Genomic DNA, 22,042 nt, shown 5'->3' with positions numbered 1-22,042 from the left:
CTCCTCCCATCTCATCACTCATCAGTAAGTCTTCCATAAAGGTAAGTGTCTTTTAGTAATGTTTTATTCTGCATGTCTCATTGTTTACTGTGTAGGATAATGTATATTTCATGTAAAAAGAAAATTTTTTTTAATACTTTTGGGTGTTGGGAACGGATTAATTGGATTTCCATTTTCTTGTGGGGAAAATTAATTCGGAATTAGATTCGGGTTTAGTCACTCTCTGGAACAGATTAATTACTTAATCCGGGGGTCCACTGTAGTTATGATTAAATATACAGTAGAATCTTGTATATCATGTGTCCAGGGATCACATTTTTCAATAAACTGCAATTGAAACATTATATCCAGATCCTAATTTCATGGAAAAGGGTTGACTGCACCATAAAGTTTTTAAAAAAAATGAGCTGGGATCAGGTGCATGGAGGCTAGCAACCATTAATTAAACATTCTTGTGCCTTAACATGATGTATTTTAGCTGTATTTCTACAATTGTTGAGTATGTTGGTTATTGATAATAGTGTGGATTAGTAATTAGAAAATTGTATAATGAATGCCTCAAGGGAAGTTCCTTGTTGCTAGTGATGGGCTCTTGATCCAAAGGAATTAAATCTGCCCTCCCCTTCCTTGGGTTGAACCCAAGTCCTCCCATTCTCCCTACAAGTTTACGACTTCCCCATGACTGGTGTTTATAGAGCCGTTACAGCATGTGCAATATTGAGCTGTATTGGCCATATACATCACTGTGAGCAGGGCTCATACAACTCAAGAAGTTGTAGCCCTTAAATAAGCAGCAGCAACAACTACCTCCCACACCATTTTGCAATACAGTTCTGCATTTTTCTTGGTTGCTACTTTTTTTTAAATGCATTCATCTACAGTATAGTGTTTTTGTTATAGGGGTAGTGAGTTCCTGTATGTTGTGTACAATTTGGTAAGGAAATGTGGGTTATTTTTAGATTTAGATTTTTTATTTTGACAAATTACATGGTTGTTCAGAGGAATATAATAGTTGGGTGTACATACCAAAAGCCCCTCTGTATGCTGAGCATTTCAGGCAAACTTAAAGATTAACTTAAGAATAGTAAGGTAATAATACATAGTTCATATGGTCATTAGATGAGTTAGTGAGTACAGGAGAATTGAATATTATATCAGGTGATGCTACATGTTTTTGATAAGTCTAGTAGAGACTTTTTACACTATTGAATTAGTTAATATAGATTACAGTATTACCATGTAACAATTTAAAACAATATACAGTGTGATGTATTAGTCTACTACTATTTAAAACAATGAAAAGAACAGACCTCCTAATTTCAAAGTAGTAAGTGGTTGAGCATTCATCAGCACAATGAGTAGCTTTTGAGAAACTGGTAGTAGTTAGGTATGGTTTGTCTGGCTAATCTTGGGTGATGAGGTGATTTCTTATTTGGGCCTTAATGAAGAGCTGCTCAAAATATCAACTTGGATGACAGCTAATAAACCTAAACTTAACACAGACAAAACCTACTGTATTATGTTTGGTAGCAGAACAGGTGCTGCACAACTGAACATTAAGATTGACAGCACTCTAATTGCCAAACATAATGAGGGCAAATAACTAGGCCTATACCTCAACAACAACCTGAATTTCAGCACCCATATCCAACACATATCAAAAAAAGTATCCAAAACAGTTGGGATCCTCTCCAAGATACGATACTACGTGCCGCAAAATGCCCTTCTCACACTATATCATTCACTCATTTATCCATACCTCACCTATGCTATTTGTGCTTGGGGTTCAACTGCAGCAATACACCTAAAGCCAATAATAACTCAACAAAAAGCTGCAGTAAGAATAATCACTAAATCCCATCCCTGGCAACACCCCCCCCCCCCACTCTTCATAGATCTAAACTTACTCCCTGTTCAGAACATCCACACTTACTACTGTGCAATCTACATATACAGGACCTTAAATTCCAATATTAACCTTGAATTAAAATGCTTTCTTGATAGTTGTGACAGGACCCACAAGCAAAAATTCAATGTATGTCAAAGGCCCTAAAATCTGGAACACCCTACCTGAAAACTCTAGAACTGCAGACACATTCATCACATTCAAAACTACTATTAGAAAACATCTCGTCTCCCTGATACACCTCGTCAACTAACTACATAAAAACCACCTGGTGGTTCACACTTACTCACCCATTTGACTATAAGCACAGAAATACGTATCTTAATATTAAAATAATGATTTCTAACTAGTCGCAAGTTTGCCTGTGATACTCCAATATAGAAACTATGTATTGTGCCAAAACAAAAGCATTCACATTGCTAAACTCACAAACTAGTATTTAGTCGCTTAGTATTTAGTCACTTAGTATTTAGTCAACTTGCTCCACAATTTGTAATAATTTAGGGTTAAGAATTAATCTAAGTTTGCCCAAAATGCCTAGCCTTGCTAGGTGTTCTAGTGGCCCCCTCTGTAATTAGTATTTTACTACATGTAAACCACACAATAACCAAAATCTGTAAACCCCGCATTGTAATCCTTATAGAGAATAAACTTTGAATTGTTATAGATGGCACACACTAGAGAATAAAAAATAAAGTAGTTAACTAATGGAGGACTGCAAAACATAGTTACAAATGTATAAAAAAAAAACAGAAATCTATATCTTCTTAGGCAAACAAGATGATGATCTTGAGGTTTTTAACAAGAATATAAAATATGAGGTTGTGATTGGACAGCTTAGAATCACTGCTGTCAGATTGACAATATGGAAATGAGAACTAGGTTTTACAGAAAAAATTGGATGAAAAAAAAAATTTAGGGTCTCATAACACTAAATGTACTTGTGGAAGTGGGTACAGACTTCATATTTATTCTGACTCTGTTAGGTCAGCTTCTGTAGCTACAACTAGATAATGATCCGATGTATCAGTTGCCCCTCTATAAACGTGTACATCCTGGAGCCTACCCATCAACCTTTTATCCACCAATACATAATCTAACAAACTACTTTCATATTGTGCTACATCATACCTTGTATATTTATTTATCCTCTTTTTCATAAAATATGTATTACTTATTACCAAACCTCTTTCTACACATAGCTCAATTAAAGGCTCCCGATTTTCATTTACCCCTGGCACCCAAAATTTACCTACTACTCCCTCCACAACATTTTTACCCACTTCAGCATTAACCCTTTCAGGGTCCGTCCCATAGATCTACGGCTTTACGTTCAGGGTCCAAACCGTAGATCTACGTCATGAGCTCAGCTCACTCTGATAAACTGTGAGTGGTACATTTGGGCCTAGATATGAGAGAATACATCTATGTGGTATGTGTGCACCACATAAAACAGATCCTGCAGCACACTGTGTATAATAAGAGAAAAAAAACTGAAATCATGATTTTTCGATTAAAACAGCGACTTTGCAGTGTTTTTTCGTATGTTTTTTATAGTTGTATTTGCGATTTCTTGGTCTCATTTGATAGAATGGAAGACATATTACAGAAATAGAGATGATTTTGATTGGTTTTAGCACTGGAAATGGCTTGAAACTGAGCTCAAAGTAGCAGAAATGTTAAATTTTTGCCGACATTCAAGAGTAAACAAACGACCTCACATGTCTAATACACACCGGCTGGTGGGTCTAATATGCATTCACAAATATTGTGATGATATTTATACAATTATTACAGTATTGCATAACAGTAAGTCTTCTATTTTTTGGTGTGAATAAAAATTCATTATGTGAATAAAAAATCAAAATGAAATTTATTTGTAAAGCCTCAAAACATAACTATTGAGCAGAGGAAATGTTAGTTTAGTTCCAGGAATACCTACATTGTTTATTCTGGACCCTATTTTGAAATTGGAATATTTTGAACTTTGTTAAATTGGCCAAATTAACAATTTCCGATCACTTTAATTTGTAGTTGAAACAGTTGACTTGGCGAATTCTTGTGCTCAATCGATAGAATAGAAGTAATACTAGTGAAATAACTAAGAATTTGTTCGACTGGAATAATATAATTGGCCTAAAATGGAAGTCAAAGTCGGCAAAATCGCCGATTTGTAAATATCGCTGACACATCAAAATTCGCGAGAGCATAATTTCGTCAATTTTCCATCAAATTTTGTACTTTTTGTTTTATTACCTTCACAAAAAGATTCTCTACCATTTCATAAGAAAAAATAACAAATTTTTTTTTTGAAAATTCTTGGACACTGGGGCACCACTTCAGATTTGGGCCTTGGACCCTGAAAGGGTTAAAATCCCCAACTACAAGTACTCTCACACTTTGTTCAAAACTCCCCACGCATTCACTCAACATTTCCCAAAATCTCTCTCTCTCTCTCCTCTATACTTCTCTCTTCCCCAGGTGCATATATGCTTACTGTAACCCACTTCTCACATCCAACATTTATTTTACTCCACATAATCCTTGAATTAATACATTTATAGTCCAGTAGTGAGGGCACTGGCCTGCTAGTTTTAGGATTGGCTTCTCATAGGTTTGAACCCTGTGCATTCAAAGTTATTTAAAATAGTGATGTGATTTTTTAAAAAATAGTAACTGAAGAGTTATTCTTGTAAATGCTAGAATTGACTGGCATACTGTACTGCCTTCTGTTATCGATACCTCTTTACAAGAAACTTAAATCAGCCCATTATCAGATTAAGAATTTTTTTACATGTTAGGTTTTATATCTCTCATTGACTATCAAGTCATGTCAGTAAGATTTTTTTTAATGATTTTTCTTATCTTGCTTGGTTCGAAGTTGTAACAATTCTTTTGAGTAATCCTTATATTAATATATGTATAATTTTTTTTCTGTTCATTGTAAGATTTTCTAAAGAGCTGTGAGTCCATGTGGTCCCAGAGTGTATGGTCATCTACCATCACAGCTCAGGCTGCCTCTTGCTTTCTTAAAGAAGGGGGACTGGTATCCCTTCCTGGTGCACAAGCTGCAATTAATGGAACTCCAGGTAAGGATAAAATGAGTGGAGTAATTATAGCATTGTTTTTGATCTGAGACAGCAATAATAGTAATAATACCTATTTAAATTTCTCTTCAATTTTAAAAGCAAGTACAGAAAATTGGAAACAGTGGAACCTCGGTTGTCAAATTTAATTCATTCCAGATGTCAGTTTGACAACCAAAGTGGTCAAAAGCCAGACCAATTTTTCTCATAAAGAAAATTGTAAATAGAGTTAATCCATTCCAGACAAAAAATGTCGATATGATAATTTATTAATAATAATGTACTAACTGCTACCTAAAACAATGTGTAAAATTATACAGGATGCAGAAACTGTAAAAATTAATACTAAATGAAAATTTAACTGAAATACTCTACAGTAAATGAAAATTTAACTGCCTCTTATCTGTCAGAGGAGAGCTAATGGCAAAGTTCTAGCAGCTTCAAATCTTGTGGGAGAAAGCTGGTAGACCTACATGTGAGAGAATGAGTCTGCATGGTCAGTGTGTGCAGTATAAAAAAATCCAGCAGCATGCAGTACATAATGAAAAAAAAACAATACTGTTCTTGGTTTAAAACAGCAATTTTGCATTGTAATGTTCATATGTATTTATGGTTATACTTGTTTATTTAGTCTAATTTGATAGAATGGAAAGATATATTGCAGAAATAGAGATGATTTTGAATGGTTTAAAGACTAAAAGTAGCTTGAAATTGAGCTCAAACAGGAAATGTTCGATTTTTGCCGATGTTCAAGTAAACAAATCATGTCAAGCGTCCAATACACATCAACTGGTGAGTCTAATATGCATTTATGAATGCTGAATGCTCTGATATTATTTATACAGTTATTACAATTATGCAGTAGTCTCAGTAACAATATGTCGTCTATTTTTTGTGTGAATAAGAATTTAAAATGAAAAACAAGCATAATATAAGGGGGACCTGGAGACGTGACTAATGAGCAGATAGTGTTATTTTAGTGCCAGGAATGTCTGCATTGTTTATGCTGGACCCTATTTTGAAATTGATCTTTTTTGAATTTCGTGTGAAATTGGCCAAATTAGTAATTTCAGATCACTTTATTGGGTAGTTGAAATAGGTAAATGGGCAGTTTCTTATACTCAATGGATAGAATGAAAGGACTTCTAGTGAAATAGCTATAAGTTTGGCCGACTGGAATGATGGAATTGGCCCAAAATAGGGCTCAAATTGGGCAAAATGCTGATGCATAAATATTGCCAAGATCGCTAGCTTTGCAGTAGCATAATTCCATAAGTTTTCCATCAAATTTTGTACTTTTGGTTTCATTACTTTCACAAGATGCACAGGAGCAGCTCAAGAGATGTTTACAGCATTAACATTAGTTGCTATACTGACTGAGACCTACGTTGTGGAATGTCTGGTGATCACGTGATCCAAGTGTTATTGGTAGACAACCAAGACCACATATGAAGAGCAAATTGAACAAATCTGTTGGAAAACTGATTCGTTTGACAGTTAGTTCCTTCAACAACCAAGTTTCCACTGTATTCAGAATGGAAGATTTGTTTTGCAATTTGTGAGTTTTGAAAAATTCTCCAAAATTAAGAATCTTCTGAATATCAGTGAAAATTTTTGAAGTATATTTTAGATGCTTATGAACAGCATTTTTCATTTTTTTTTTCCCCAAATTTTACTACAGAAAGTAAAAAGTTTCTTCAATTAAAAAAAATATTTGGAAGAGAAATTTCAGAATTTCCCATAATTCAGACACCCAAATACAAATTGCACCATTCCTAAGAAGATATAGCTTTATAGCATTGTGTAATATTGCTATACAGTATATAATTTTATTTATGACCTCAATATTTTGTGTTTGCTTAAATTTTTAGGCATGATTGGATATGGTCTGGCAAAGGCAGCTGTGCATCAATTAACTAAAAGTCTTGGTCAGGAAAAGTCAGGATTGCCACAAGGGGCCACAGCAGTTGCCATACTTCCAGTCACATTAGATACACCCATGAATAGGAAGTGGATGTCAGGTGCCGACTTCTCAACTTGGACCTCCCTAGAATTTATTGCCGAGTAAGTACTGTACACCTAAGTAGTAGGTTGGTAGACAGCAACCACCCAAGGAGGTACTACCATCCTGCCAAGTGAGTGTAAAACAAAAGTTTGTAATTGTTTTACATGATGGTAGGATTGCTGGTGTCTTTTTTTGTCTCATAAACATGCAAGATTTCAGGTACATTTTGCTACTTCTACTTACATTTAGGTCACACTACACTTGCATGTACAGGCAAATATATACACACCCTTCTGGGTTTTCTTCTATTTTCTTACTAGTCTTGTTTATTTCTGCTTATATCCATGTGGAACAGAATTCTTCCTCCGTAAACCATGTGTGTTGTAAGAGGCGACTAAAATGCCAGGAGCAAGGGGCTAGTAATCCCTTCTCTTGTGTATATTACTAAATGTAAAAGGAGAAACTTCTGTTTTTCCTTTTGGGCCACTCCGCCTCAGTGGGATATGGCCGGTACGTTGAAAGAAGAAAAATGTACTGTATACTAATAATAATTATTTCTACAAGTACATATATAACTTTCTAGTTGTAGCTACACTGAGAGTAAAAGGTAGATGGGATACAAGGAGAATAGAAGCATCAGGGAAGAGAGAGGTGAAGGTTTATAAACTAAAAGAGGAGGCAATTAGGGTAAGATATAAACAGCTATTGGAGGATAGATGGGCTAATGAGAGCATAGGCAATGGGGTCGAAGAGGTATGGGGTAGGTTTAAAAATGTAGTGTTAGTGTTCAGCAGAAGTTTGTGGTTACAGGAAAGTGGGTGCAGGAGGGAAGAGGAGCGATTGGTGGAATGATGATGTAAAGAGAGTAGTAAGGGAGAAAAAGTTAGCATATGAGAAGTTTTTACAAAGTAGAAGTGATGCAAGGAGGGAAGAGTATATGGAGAAAAAGAGAGAGGTTAAGAGAGTGGTGAAGCAATGTAAAAAGAGAGCAAATGAGAGAGTGGGTGAGATGTTATCAACAAATTTTGTTGAAAATAAGAAAAAGTTTTGGAGTGAGATTAACAAGTTAAGAAAGCCTAGAGAACAAATGGATTTGTCAGTTAAAAATAGAGGAGAGTTATTAAATGGAGAGTTAGAGGTATTGGGAAGATGGAGGGAATATTTTGAGGAATTGTTAAATGTTGATGAAGATAGGGAAGCTGTGATTTCGTGTATAGGGCAAGGAGGAATAACATCTTGTAGGAGTGAGGAAGAGCCAGTTGTGAGTGTGGGGGAAGTTCGTGAGGCAGTAGGTAAAATGAAAGGGGGTAAGGCAGCCGGGATTGATGGGATAAAGATAGAAATGTTAAAAGCAGGTTGGGATATAGTTTTGGAGTGGTTGGTGTAATTATTTAATAAATGTATGGAAGAGGGTAAGGTACCTAGGGATTGGCAGAGAGCATGCATAGTTCCTTTGTATAAAGGCAAAGGGGATAAAAGAGAGTGCAAAAATTATAGGGGGATAAGTCTGTTGAGTATACCTGGTAAAGTGTATGGTAGAGTTATAATTGAAAGAATTAAGAGTAAGACGGAGAATAGGATAGCAGATGAACAAGGAGGCTTTTGGAAAGGTAGGGGGTGTGTGGACCAGGTGTTTACAGTGAAACATATAAGTGAACAGTATTTAGATAAGGCTAAAGAGGTCTTTGTGGCATTTATGGATTTGGAAAAGGCGTATGACAGGGTGGATAGGGAGGCAATGTGGCAGATGTTGCAGGTGTATGGTGTAGGAGGTAGGTTACTGAAAGCAGTGAAGAGGATAGTGAGGCTCAAGTTAGAGTATGTAGGAAAGAGGGAAATTTTTTCCCAGTAAAAGTAGGCCTTAGACAAGGATGTGTGATGTCACCGTGGTTGTTTAATATAGTGTATTTATAGATGGGGTTGTAAGAGAAGTAAATGCGAGGGTCTTGGCAAGAGGCGTGGAGTTAAAAGATAAAGAATCACACACAAAGTGGGAGTTGTCACAGCTGCTCTTTGCTGATGACACTGTGCTCTTGGGAGATTCTGAAGAGAAGTTGCAGAGATTGGTGGATGAATTTGGTAGGGTGTGCAAAAGAAGAAAATTAAAGGTGAATACAGGAAAGAGTAAGGTTATGAGGATAAAAAGATTAGGTGATGAAAGATTGGATATCAGATTGGAGGGAGAGAGTATGGAGGTGAACGTATTCAGATATTTGGGAGTGGACATGTCAGCGGATGGGTCTATGAAAGATGAGGTGAATCATAGAATTGATGAGGGAAAAAGAGTGAGTGGTGCACTTAGGAGTCTGTGGAGACAAAGAACTTTGTCCTTGGAGGCAAAGAGGGGAATGTATGAGAGTATAGTTTTACCAACGCTCTTATATGGGTGTGAAGCGTGGGTGATGAATGTTGCAGCGAGGAGAAGGCTGGAGGCAGTGGAGATGTCATGTCTGAGGGCAATGTGTGGTGTGAATATAATGCAGAGAATTCGTAGTTTGGAAGTTAGGAGGAGGTGCGGGATTACCAAAACTGTTGTCCAGAGGGCTGAGGAAGGGTTGTTGAGGTGGTTTGGACATGTAGAGAGAATGGAGCGAAACAGAATGACTTCAAGAGTGTATCATTCTGTAGTGGAAGGAAGGCGGGGTAGGGGTCGGCCTAGGAAAGGTTGGAGGGAGGGGGTAAAGGAGGTTTTGTGTGCGAGGGGCTTGGACTTCCAGCAGGCATGCATGAGCGTGTTTGATAGGAGTGAATGGAGACAGATGGTTTTTAATACTTGACGTGCTGTTGGAGTGTGAGCAAAGTAACATTTATGAAGGGATTCAGGGAAACCGGCAGGCCGGACTTGAGTCCTGGAGATGGGAAGTACAGTGCCTGCACTCTGAAGGAGGGGTGTTAATGTTGCAGTTTAAAAACTGTAGTGTAAAGCACCCTTCTGGCAAGACAGTAATGGAGTGAATGATGGTGAAAGTTTTTCTTTTTCGGGCCACCCTGCCTTGGTGGGAATCGGCCAGTGTGATAATAAAAAAAAAAATAAACATGTATAACATATACAGGCTTAGCTGACATCAATGACATACTGCTATATAGAAAGTCCCTTGTTATGCAAAGTATTTTGGGCAAATTCAGTCAGTTTTGTTCCCAGGATGCAGCCTACACCAGTTGACTAACACACATGTACCTATTTCCATTGTCCAGACGTAGCTCTACGTTGTTACCGCTAGCGTTTTAAACGTAGATCAACATTTTGGTTTTCCTGCCTCCAAATTTGGCATGATTGGTCTGAGATGCCTGGTTAGTACAGAATGGGTCTTAACACTTGGTGTGCGTAGTGAAAATGTTCATCTCTCAGTGTGTTTGTAACTATTTAGTTACTATTTCAGTACCTGTATTAGTGTTAGAACAAAGATTGGCTATGAAATCACAAGAACTACTACAAATTGTAATTATCAGAACATAAAAATCATAAATTAAAAAAAAAAAGAGAGAGAAAAAAGATATATCTGCAACATTTCTGAATAGATGTCTGATATGGTATTTGGAGACTTACAGTAGTCTTTTCCCTCGCCAATATGGCTTTGGCAACAGCCGCTCTACTTTGGACCCCTTGCTCCACTTAGATATGTACGTGCAAAATACCTTTGCTAACACTCCATCATAGCAGTCTTTTTTGATCTTGAGAAGGCATACAACTTCACTTGGAGGTATAATATTTTAGCCCAAGCCCACTCCTTAGGCCTCCGCTGTAATCTACCAACTTTCCTTACTTTCTTATTTGACAGACATTTTCGTGTCCGTGTTGGCACCTCACTTTCCTCAGACTTTGTTCAGGCTGAGGGTGTCCCACAAGGTTGTGTCCTTAGCACTACCCTTTTTCTCTTGGCTATAAATGACCTATCTTCCATTCTTCCATCGCATATTTGGTCATCACTTTGTGGATGACTTCGTTATAGCTTACGCAGGCACTGGCTGTCACCTGGTAGTGGCCTCCCTTCAGGATGCGATTGACCGAGTTTCCCATTGGGCCACTTCTCATGGATTCAAATTTTCTAGTACGAAAACCCATTTCATTACCTTCATTAGATGTCCTCTTGTCCCAGATATTCCATTGTATTTACATGGCTTACGTATTCCAGAATGTGATATGGTCTAGTTTCTTGTCCTCTTTTATCGCCGGTTGACATGGAACCCTTACATTTCCTCTTTGAAGGCAGCTTGCCATGGTCGGCTGAATCTCCTTAAAATTCTTGCTCATCATTCATGGGGAGCAGATTGTCGGACTCTTCTATGTTTGCATTCCACTATAGTCTTGTCCAAGCTGGATTTTGTCGACCATGTCTATTCTGCAGCTTCTCCTTCCACTCTAAGTTAGATCCCCTTCATCATCAGGGTCTACGTTTATGCCTTGGTGCCTTTCATTCATTTCCCTGTTGAAAGCCTCTATGCTGAGGCTCATTGCCTTTGTTACTTTGTCCACTCTCATGACCTTTGTGTTCTGTCTGCGTATAGGTTGGTCTCAGATGTTAGTAGAAGCCCATGCTTACTCCAACCATTTTCTCTTCATCTACACTCACTCCAGTCTTCTCTCCAATTGCCTCCCTTGTATGTTCATTTAGTGTCTGCCTTTTCCCTTTCCCCTTGGGAGGTTCCGACAGTTTGTCTGCTCTCCCCTACTGCCGTGTGCCAAAGCTCTCCTACTTATGACTGCTTCTTGCTCTGTTTTTCCTGATCACTTCCAGTCGCATGCTCATGCTGTTGCTGTTTATACAGATGGTTCTAAATCTTCTGACGGTGTTGGGTTTGCAGTGGTGTTCACTGACGATGTTGTCCAAGGTCATTTGTTAGACTCGGCTAGTATTTTTACTGCCGAGTTGTATGCCTTCCTCATAGTGCTTGTGATCATTTCAGATTCCCCTCACTGCTTTACAAGCCATTAAACAGTTTGATTCCCCTCATCCATTAGTCCTTTGTATTCAACTATGGTTGCGCCGTGTGGCTAGCAAAAACAAAGACGTCGTTTTCTGTTGGGTCCCTGAACACGTTGATGTGCAGGGCAATGAACAAGCGGATGCTGTTGTGTGGTCAGCAGTGCATGATCTTCTGGTTTCCTATAGAGGTATTCCATTCAGAGATTATTTTGGAGTCATCTTGGTCTGTCTTCGTGGCCGTTGGCAACAATGATGGTCGGGCATGCACCATAGCAAATTGCACTCTGTTCAACCGCTTTTAGGTTTGTGGCCATCTTCTTACTACCGTTGCTGTACTCGGGGAAACTGCACTCTCCTGTCTCTGCATTGGCCATACTTGCCTTACCCCTGGGTATCTCATGGAATGACACCCATTTCCTCTGTGAGGTTTGCCAGGTCCCTATTTCGGTTCTTCACTTTCCTGTAGATTGCCCGGTTTACCAGTGAACTCACAGGATTTACTTACAACGCCACCACACTACCACTCTTACCTTTTCTTTCTTTCTTGCAATCACTTTTTTACTTTTTGTCTGCAACTGCTGTACTGTACAAACTAACACATAGCTCTTAGCGTCCCTTCCAGCCCTTTTCTTCCCTCACCTCTGATCCCCTCTCCACCTAGATGTTTATAACCCCAGCCGTATTTTCTGCCCCCCAGTGCTGTATGACCCTTGTTGGCTTAGCTCTTTCTTTGATTATAAAAATAATAATGCCTGTTCTCAAATTAGATTTCTGCTAAATCCCCAAGCACAAGACATGAAGGGGGGTATATTTTTAGGCATGAGTGAATTGGTTTTATACATCAGTAGTCAACATATACAGTGTTTTCACATTGTTTGAGGTCCCTCTCATAGTTCTATGTCATGAGCTCAGCTCTCTCAGATAAGCTGAGTGGTAAATTTTGCCCTAGATATGAGAGAATGGGTCTGCACAAAAAGTGTGCAGTGTAAAAAAAAGTCCTGCCCCAAATAGTGCATGATGGAAAAGCAAATTTCTAATCTTAACTGTTTGGTTATGCAGTATAGTTGTTTTCTAGCTTAGTTTTATGGTTTTATTGACTGTTACTTGGTATTCTTTTAGTTGGTTTCACAACCGGAAGTAGCTTGAAATTGGGCTTGAAGTACTGTTAGTATTTGATATTTGCTGATTTTTCTGGAGGACAGGTAAGGCCCCTGTACACCCCAGATCTGTTTTATATGTTTTTAATAGGTCTGATTTGATTACTGGGATGCTATAAAACATGAAAATCATTCCTAGTTATATTTTATTATCTGGGAAATTGATAAAATGAAGAGCAAGGGGCTAGTAACCCTTTCTTCTGTATAAATTACTAAATTTAAAAAGAAAAACTTTTGTTTTTCTTTTTAGGTCACCCTGTCTTGGTGGGGATATGGCTGGTTTGTTGAAAAAAGAGAGAACCTGTTTTTGTGATTATGAACTCAAAATGGAAGAAAAAGTGTAATATAGGAGAGGCCTGGGGGGCATGATTAATGAACAGAGGAAATGGTTTTAGTGTCAGGAATATCTACATTGTTTACTTTGCACTTTTATTTTTAAATTTGTTTAATTTTGTGTAAAATTGGCAAATTACCACCTTCTGTACTCTTTATAGTTAAATGGGTGGTTTCTTATGCTCTATCAGTAAAGCAGAACAGAAGGCATACTAGCAAAATAGTTTAAGAATTTGGTTGAATGTAGTGGTGGAATTTACTTATAATGGGACTCAAAGCTGGTGACATTGCCAGTGCATAAAGTGCGTCAAGACTGCTAACTTTGCACCAACATAATCCTGTAAGTTTTCAAGCAGATTTCACACTTTTGGTGTCATCACTTTCAAAAAAAAGATTCTCGACTATTTCAGAAAAAAAATATATTTACTTTTTAAAAAGTGGACACTGAGAGCAATATTAACCCTTAAACGGTCCAAACAGATCGACATTCAAATTCGTAGTGCTACAAAAGTAGATCTACCTTTTTTTTACATTTTTCAAATATAACAAAAAAAAAATGTAGATAAAAGTTTTTCCTACACGTTTTCACATGTAAAACAAAAAAAAAGATCTACATTTTTTTTACATACTTTCAGATGTTGAAAAAACGTATATATACGTTTGGACTATTTAAGGGTTAATTTCAAGGGTCTAGACAGTGAAAGGGTTAAAAAGAAGTACTGTGCCTGGTGAGAATATAGATTACAGTAGATAAACAGCAATATTAAATTTAAAATAAGACACATGTATAGAAAATATATTTTAAACAGGCTTTTCCACAAGTGGACAACTGGGAGCGATCGACCTGCATCTGGCAGTCTTGTGCAACTCATTACAAAGGATAACAAGACAGAGTTGGTTCTGGCTGAGTAAATCTTGATATTACCTTTATAAGGAGATTAATGTTTGTATGTTTGATTGGTTTATACCTAAATTTATTTTTTCTTGTTGAGACATGCTGCTCTTTTATTTACTAAATGTTTGTCACAAATCTTGAATATATTTTTTTATTTTTTTGGTAACATTTATATTAAGGTTGTGAAATACTTTGTTCATTGATAAATGTTTATTACACTTTTTGTATTTTTTAAATTTCTTAGAGGCTTTATTTCTCTATTTCTTTAATTCTTGGATTTTATATTTCATTCTGTAGAGTAATGTCAATTTTTGTTTTATTATGAAACTCACAAGTATACTGGTGTACAGGTATTTTTAAATGTACTATGTTTTATAAAGTATTGGTAACTTTGGTATGTGCTATTCATAGATAAGGAAAAATTTAATGTAATGTTTCCATGACAAGCCTGTAAGTGCCTAGCTTCAGAGTAACAGATTAACATATATATTTTTTCCAAATATTTTACAGTGCATCACAAGATTAAGCTACAGTGTGTGCTTCCTAAGACTTTTATATAATATATATCTATATATTATATACATATATATATATATAATGTGTGTGCATAACAAAATATGACGAGACTGCAGCAGTTGATACTCATTTTCTCTAATACGTGCTGTTATGAAATTGGTAAATGAAGGACAATGATTCAAATTCAGCTGGTACATGGCATTATCACCTTTAACCCTTAAACTGTCCAAACGTAGATCTATGTTTTTCAACATTTGAAAGTATGTAAAAAAACGTAGATCTACTTTTGGAGCACTACGCATGTGAATGTAGATCTGTTTGGACAGTTTAAGGGTTAATTGTGCTGGGCTTTAGATTTCATCTGAAATATTAAATTCATAGTTAACATGTGCTTCATTGATTTTAAGTAACCCTGGAAAGGAATGTCCTTGCATAAAGTGCTTCCCTATGATACAGTACATATGAATAATTTAAAAATGAATAACATAAGATGCGATGCATAATTTATATTTAGTATAGCTTTCACCATGAAAGGTAGGGTGATTTGAGCTTCCATTGTACTTTTTATCAGGTTTAAAGTTAATGTAAGAAATGTGTATTAGTTTAAATGTAAAATTTTTGGTGTTACAAGAGTGCTTCCCTGTATACACCACAGTTTTACACGTATATGCTTATGTGCCATTATCCTAATGTAAACTCCTTGGCATATTAAAAATAAAATTTTTGTTGTGAAAAAATTAAATCTAAAATACTTAAGTACTAAGGTGTTTTGAATTCTTTTCACTAATGTAAAGATGAATCCATTTATGTTTTTCAGTTTATTTTAGCTGGACATGCATACATTCAATAAAACTGCAGTACCTGCTCTTGATAAGTCTCTTGAATTTTTTTTGTTTTTGGCAAGTTACAAAGCCTTACATTTCAAGCAATATATTTTCTTCTTGGCAATATATTTGTTATATAAATGAACTTTCAAAATTGGCTTGTTATATGTATTTTCTGATAGTTTATGTATATAGAGTAGTACCCCGGTTTTCGTCCTTAATCCATTCCAGAAGGTCGGCCGAAATCAGAAATGAACAAAACCCAAAGTAATATTTCCCATAAGAAATAATGTAAATCTAATTAATCCATTCCAGACACCCAAAAATATTAACAAAATATTAATTTTTTAGAGAATAACTATAGTTTTACATACAGAAAACAAAGAAATAAATATAAAGCACTAATTTTAATGGATAAATGTACATTAAATCAGTTTTACCTTTATTGAAGACTCTTGTTGGCATATTTACAAGATCCACATACAGCTGCCTTGCCTTTTTGCAAATTATCGCCTCCACAACACTATCTCCCGCTAACTTTTTTGTTGATCCACACCAACAGCAGCAGCTCAGCATCTTCGATTGTTTGCCATCACTACCACCATCTACCACTATCACTACCACCATCACTACCACTCTACAGTGGTAGAGGGTGGTAGTGATATTTCTCCACAAAACTTTGCAACTCACTCTACGAGTTCTTCCTTGAATTCTATCATGTTTCTCACCTTATTTACCATGACTCTGAACTTTCTTTGGCCCCATGGTGGCTTATTTCACAGTTGCAATCAATAAACAAGCACAAGAAACAGTGGATGAACATGCAGAGTATTACTGACTCAACAAGAGACTATTTCCAAGCAGATGTACGAAATCCAGGGGAAAATTTCTCCGAAAAAAGTGCTCAAAATCCAAATTGTACAATTTTCACATCGCATGAAAACCGGGGGTTCACTGTGTGTGTGTGTGTGTGTGTGTGTGTGTGTGTACTTGCCTATTTGTGTGTACTTGCCTATTTGTGTGTACTTGCCTATTTGTGGTTACAGGGGTTGAGTCATAGCTCCTGGCCCTGCCTCTTCACTGATTGCTACTAGGTCCTCTCTCTCTCCCTACTCCATGATCTTTTATCAAACCTCATCTTAAAACTATGTATGGTTCCTGCCTCCATTACGTCACTTTCTAGGCTATTCCACTTCCTGACAACTCTATGACTGAAGAACTACTTCCTAACATCCCTTTGACTCGTCTGAGTCTTCAGCTTCCAGTTGTGACCCCTTGTTTCTGTGCCCCATCTCTGGAATATCCTGTCTTTGTCCACCTTGTCTATTCCACGCAGTATTTTATATGTCGTTATCATGTTTCCCCTGATCCTCCTGTCCTCCAGTGTTGTCAGGCCAATTTCCCTTAACCTTTCTTCATAGGACAGTCCCCTTAGCTCTGGGACTAATCTTGTTGCAAACCTTTGCACTTTCTCTAATTTCTGGACATGCTTGACCAGGTGTGGATTCCAAACTGGTGCTGCATACTCTGGTATGGGCCTAATGTATATGGTGTACAGAGTCTTGAACAGTTTCTTACTGAGGTATTTATCTTTAGGTTTGCCAGAGGCCCGTATGCTGCAGCAGTTATCTGATGGATGTGTGCCTCAGATGTGCTTCGTATTATACTCGCCCCAAGATCTCTTTTCTTGAGTGAGGTTTGCAGTCTTTGGCCACTTAGACTATACTGTGTCTGCAGTCTTCTTTGCCCTTCCCCGATCTTCATGACTTTACATTTGGCAGGGTTTAATTCCAGGAGCCAGATGCTAGATCAGGCTTATAGCCTGTCCAGGTCTCTCTGTAGTCCTGCCTGATCCTCAACCAATTTAATTCTCATTAACTTCACATCTACAAACAAGGATACTTCTAAGTCTATCCCTTCCGTTATGTCATTCACATGTACCAAAAACAGCACAGGTTCTAGGACTGACCCCTCTGGAACCCATCTTATCACAGGCATCCACTCTGACACCTCGTCATGTACCATGACTCGTTGCTTCCCTGTCAGATGTGTGTGTGTGTGTGCACGCGCGGGCGCTCGCATGCATGTGTGTGTGTGTGCGCATGTGTGCGCGTGCGTGCGTGCATGTGCGTGCGTGCGTGCGTGCATGCATTAACATGAAGCTGTTACACAAGACTAGACAATTGACAAAGCAAAAAACCAGAACTATAAACTCTCAGCCTTTAAAATAATAAATTGCTGGGTAAAAAAACTAAGGACAAGATAAAAATAAATGAGTGCAAGTCCACAATTACTGGCAACACTTCAAGAGTGACATTCAAAGTCAGATAACATTAAAGCTCAAGAATTAAATTTATGGAGGAAAAATTTTTTTTTTATTTTTTACCAAAATACAGTGGACCCTCGGCTAACGATGGCATCACCTAACGTTAAATCCGGCTAGTGATACATTTTAGCGCAAAAATTTTTGCCTCAGCTAGCACTAAAAAACTCGCCCAACGCGATTCGTTAGAGACGTGTCCACATGTAGCCTGAGCGCGCCTCACTTGTCCCATGGGTGGCCAGTATTTACAAGCCAGCCACCATGGTCGCATACAATCGGAACATTTCATATTATCACAGTGTTTTTAGTGATTTTTCCCTGCAAAATAAGTCACCATGGGCCCCAAGAAAGCTTTTAGTGCCAACGATACAGGAAAAAGGGTGAGAATTACTATGGATATGAAGAAAGAGATAATTGCTAAGTACGAAAGTGGAGTGCGTGTCAGGTTGTATACGAAACCCCAATCAACCATCGCTACTATTGTGGCCAAGAAAACGGCAATCAAGGAAGCTGTTCTTGCCAAAGGTGCAACTTTGTTTTCGAATAAGAGATCGCAAGTGATAGAAGATGTTGAGAGACTGTTATTGGTGTGGATAAACGAAAAACGGATATCAGGAGATAGCATCTCTCAAGCGATCATATGTGAAAAGGCTAGGAAGTTGCATGAGGATTTAATTAGAAAAATGCCTGCAACTAGTGATGTGAGTGAATTTAAGGCCAGCAAAGGTTGGTTTGAGAGATTTAAGAAGCGTAGTGGCATACATAGTGTGATAAGGCATGGTGAGGCTGCCAGTTCGGACCACAAAGCGACTGAAAAATATGTGCAGGAATTCAAGGAGTACATAGACAGTGAAGGACTGAAACCTGAAGAAGTGTTTAATTGTGACGAAACAGGCCCGTTTTGGAAGAAAATGCCAAACAGGACCTACATTACTGAGGAGGAAAAGGCACTCCCAGGACATAAGCCTATGAAAGACAGGCTTGATGTGTGCTAATGCTAGTGGTTGCAAAGTGAAGCCTTTATTGGTGTATCACTCTGAAACTCCCAGAGTGTTCAGGAGAAACAATGTCCTCAAGGCTAATTTGTGTGTGATGTGGAGGGCAAACAGTAAGGCATGGGTCACTAGAGACCTTTTCTATGACTGGTTACACCAAGCATTTGCCCCCACTGTGAAAAATTACTTCCTGGAAAATAAATTGGACCTTAACCCTTTGACTGTCGCGGCCGTATATATACGTTTGTGAGGTACCGTGTTTGACGTATATATACTCATAAATTCTAGCGGCTTTAAATCAGGCAGGAGAAAGCTAGTAGGCCCACATGTACCTCTTCAAGGGGGGCTCCTTGGCGTGGTGAAGAGGCTCTTGGTCTGAGGAATTAGACCTATCGGTCTTCTTCCTCAGACCGAACCTAATTACCCCCCAATCTCCCCTCCCCTATCCCATCCTCCCCATCCTCCCCTTTTTCCTTTCCTCCTCCTCCTCCCCACTCCTCCCTTTTGCCCTTCCTCTTTTTGTCCTTTGGGATTTCTCCCACAGGCACGCTAGTTCCTAGGTAGAGGAAAGGACACCGGGGTCGATCCCATTCCGTTGAGGTTTCTTGGCGGTGGCGTAGTTTGCCGTGGAATCTGGATTGCCTAGGGATGTCCCGATCCCTCTCCGGTATCCCGGAGTAGCTTTGGGTGTCTTTTGGGCGACGGGTGTATCTCTGGAAGCCACCTTTCGGATTCCGGGGGTGGTGGCTGAAGGAGGTATGCTTTGTGGCGGATATCCGGCCGCCCTCTCTTTTGTCCACCGAGGTAGCTCGGCAGATGTGAGGTTGCTATCCCAGATTGCTGGTTTACTGGCATGAAGGGTAGGGTATGGCACGGGTTCCATGCTGCATCTGCGCTACTAGCGGTGTCGAGTCCTCTTGGGCGCGGAGGGAGATTTCTGGCCCTTTCATTCCTCCTAGGAACTATCCCTCCCCGGTCCCCCCTTTTTTTTTCTTTTTTTTATTTTTATTTTCTTTTCTTCTTTCTTTTTTTTTCTTAAAAACAAAAAGAAAGAAGTAACCTAACCATGGCAGCCCTAGTCCATGAACCTGGTACCCCCGGGCCCCTTCTTGATACCGCACCCCGTTCTGACCCCGCCTCGTCTTTGGACCACTCTTCAGACATTCCTCATGCCTCTGTACCTATTGCCGGTGCTGTTTCCTCACCTGCTTCAGGTACTGAGGCCTCGACTGACTCCTTCGATTTACCAGACCTTCGCTCTCCTCTGACTATGCTTCCGGCCTCTCCCTCTACGGTGCGGCAATTTTCAAATCGCCGACCCGTTCCACGTCGGACCAACTCTGGTCCCACGCCTAAACGTCAACGACAATTACCTGCTGATGATACTTCTCCACCTTCACCTTCTCGTTCTTCTCAGAAAAGATCGACACGTCCTTCACTACCTTTCCACGCTCAGTTTCAGACTGAACAGTGGACTAAATTCTTCACTTTACGACCAACTTCCTCTACTGCCTATCTTTCTGACCATAGTATTGGCAAGGCACTCCTACGCCATGTTGGTAAAGATATTTCTTTTCATGCTCTTAAGAGCGGTACGCGCATCATTACCGTACAGAATGCTACCCAGGCTCGTGAGCTCTCTCGTCTTTCCCATATAGATACTGTTCCTGTCACCCTTGAAAAACATCATTCCCTCAATTCTTGTAGTGGTACCGTTATTCTGCCCCATACCATAGTTCAACAAAATTTCCAGACATGTGGCACCGACATTCTAGAACAGCTGGAACTCCAAGATCTCCCAATCCTCAAGGTAGACACTTACGTTCTTCCTGCCCGTGGGCGGAGACGATACCCTAGCAATGTGGCTCGTTTAACTTTTGACAGCCGAGAACTCCCATCCTCAGTTTATATAGCAGGACATCGGTTACAAGTTCGAAAGGTGATCCCTACACCACAACAGTGTAGAAATTGCTGGCGATTTGGCCATCCAGCGAAATATTGCAGATCTATCGCCGAATGCCCAGTCTGTGGTGCCGATGACCATTCTAATACGTCTTGCAATCGATCTCTCTCTTGCCTTAACTGTCATGAGGCTCACCCTTCGTACTCTCGCCGTTGTCAGGTCTATTTAAACGAGCGGGAAATCCGTTACCTCAAAGAGACAGAAGGTCTCCCTTATGCCATGGCAGTTTCTCATCTCCGCCTCCAAGGGAGACTCCCACGTGTTTCTTATTCCCGTGTTTCAAAACGTCCCCCCACTTCTGGTATCCCATCTTCTACACCCACCTCTGTGGTTACCTCTCCCATAATCACTCCTGTATCTAATCCTTTTGCTGTCCTCGGCTCAGACGTCCCTACTTCAACGCCTCAGTCTAATCTCGCTTCTTCGAGTTCTCTCTTACAAGCCTCAGTATCGACAAGACCTCGTACGACACCTCTTCCCAATCGTCCCTCTACTTCTCAAAAGTCAAAAAAAGGTCCGGTAACACCTCCTACCCATCTTCCACCTCCTCATTTTACCCTCCCTGTCTCTGTCCCTAGTTCTTCCCCTCTCACTGGCTCAGTTACAAGTGCAGAGGTTCACCCTCCTCCTCGTAATGTACCTTCCTCCCCTGTTCCCTCCCAAGTTTCTTCCTCTTCTGCTACCTCCCAGGTTCCTGTCTCTTCTGTCCCCTGCCACGCTTCTCCAGTTCCCTCCACCCTTTCGCCCCCCCCTACCTTGGTACAGTCCAATACAGTTCCAATCTTTACTCATCCTCCCCCTACCATTCCCAATATTGTCTCCCATACAACATCTCTGAATTCTGAAACACTTGAAGCAATCTCTGAATATATTGCAGAGACCAAACCATCAATGGACACTGATCCACCTTCCGCTCTTTCTCTCTCCTCTGCTCCATCTGCGCAACTCCTTTCTTCACAGCGCACCGTTCCTTCGCTGCTTGAACATTTTCCACTGCCTCCGCATGTGGACTTTTCTAACCCTCCTAGTCCGTAGGAACCCTTACCTGCGGATTTCAAGTATCTTTATCATTGCCATTCATGGCCTTTTTACAGTGGAATATACGTGGCCTCAG

The 22,042-nt window shown here is 39.2% G+C and overlaps 1 protein-coding gene across 1 annotated transcript in view; it reads left to right on the top strand.

The window, feature by feature from the left end:
* Dhpr (dihydropteridine reductase) overlaps positions 1 to 15,215 on the top strand; it is a 45,393-nt gene extending 30,178 nt beyond the window's left edge. The window contains exons 4-6 of the mRNA XM_070094696.1: positions 4,855 to 4,995; positions 6,864 to 7,056; positions 14,222 to 15,215. Of these exons, the coding sequence (XP_069950797.1) occupies positions 4,855 to 4,995; positions 6,864 to 7,056; positions 14,222 to 14,324 (437 nt within the window). The 3' untranslated portion in view covers positions 14,325 to 15,215. The remainder of the gene's footprint in view (positions 1 to 4,854; positions 4,996 to 6,863; positions 7,057 to 14,221) is intronic.
* Positions 15,216 to 22,042: the final 6,827 nt, after the last annotated feature.

Source organism: Cherax quadricarinatus, chromosome 47 (assembly GCF_038502225.1).
Source record: "Cherax quadricarinatus isolate ZL_2023a chromosome 47, ASM3850222v1, whole genome shotgun sequence".
Lineage (NCBI taxonomy): Eukaryota > Metazoa > Arthropoda > Malacostraca > Decapoda > Parastacidae > Cherax > Cherax quadricarinatus.
This window is presented reverse-complemented; position numbering and strand designations above follow the sequence as displayed.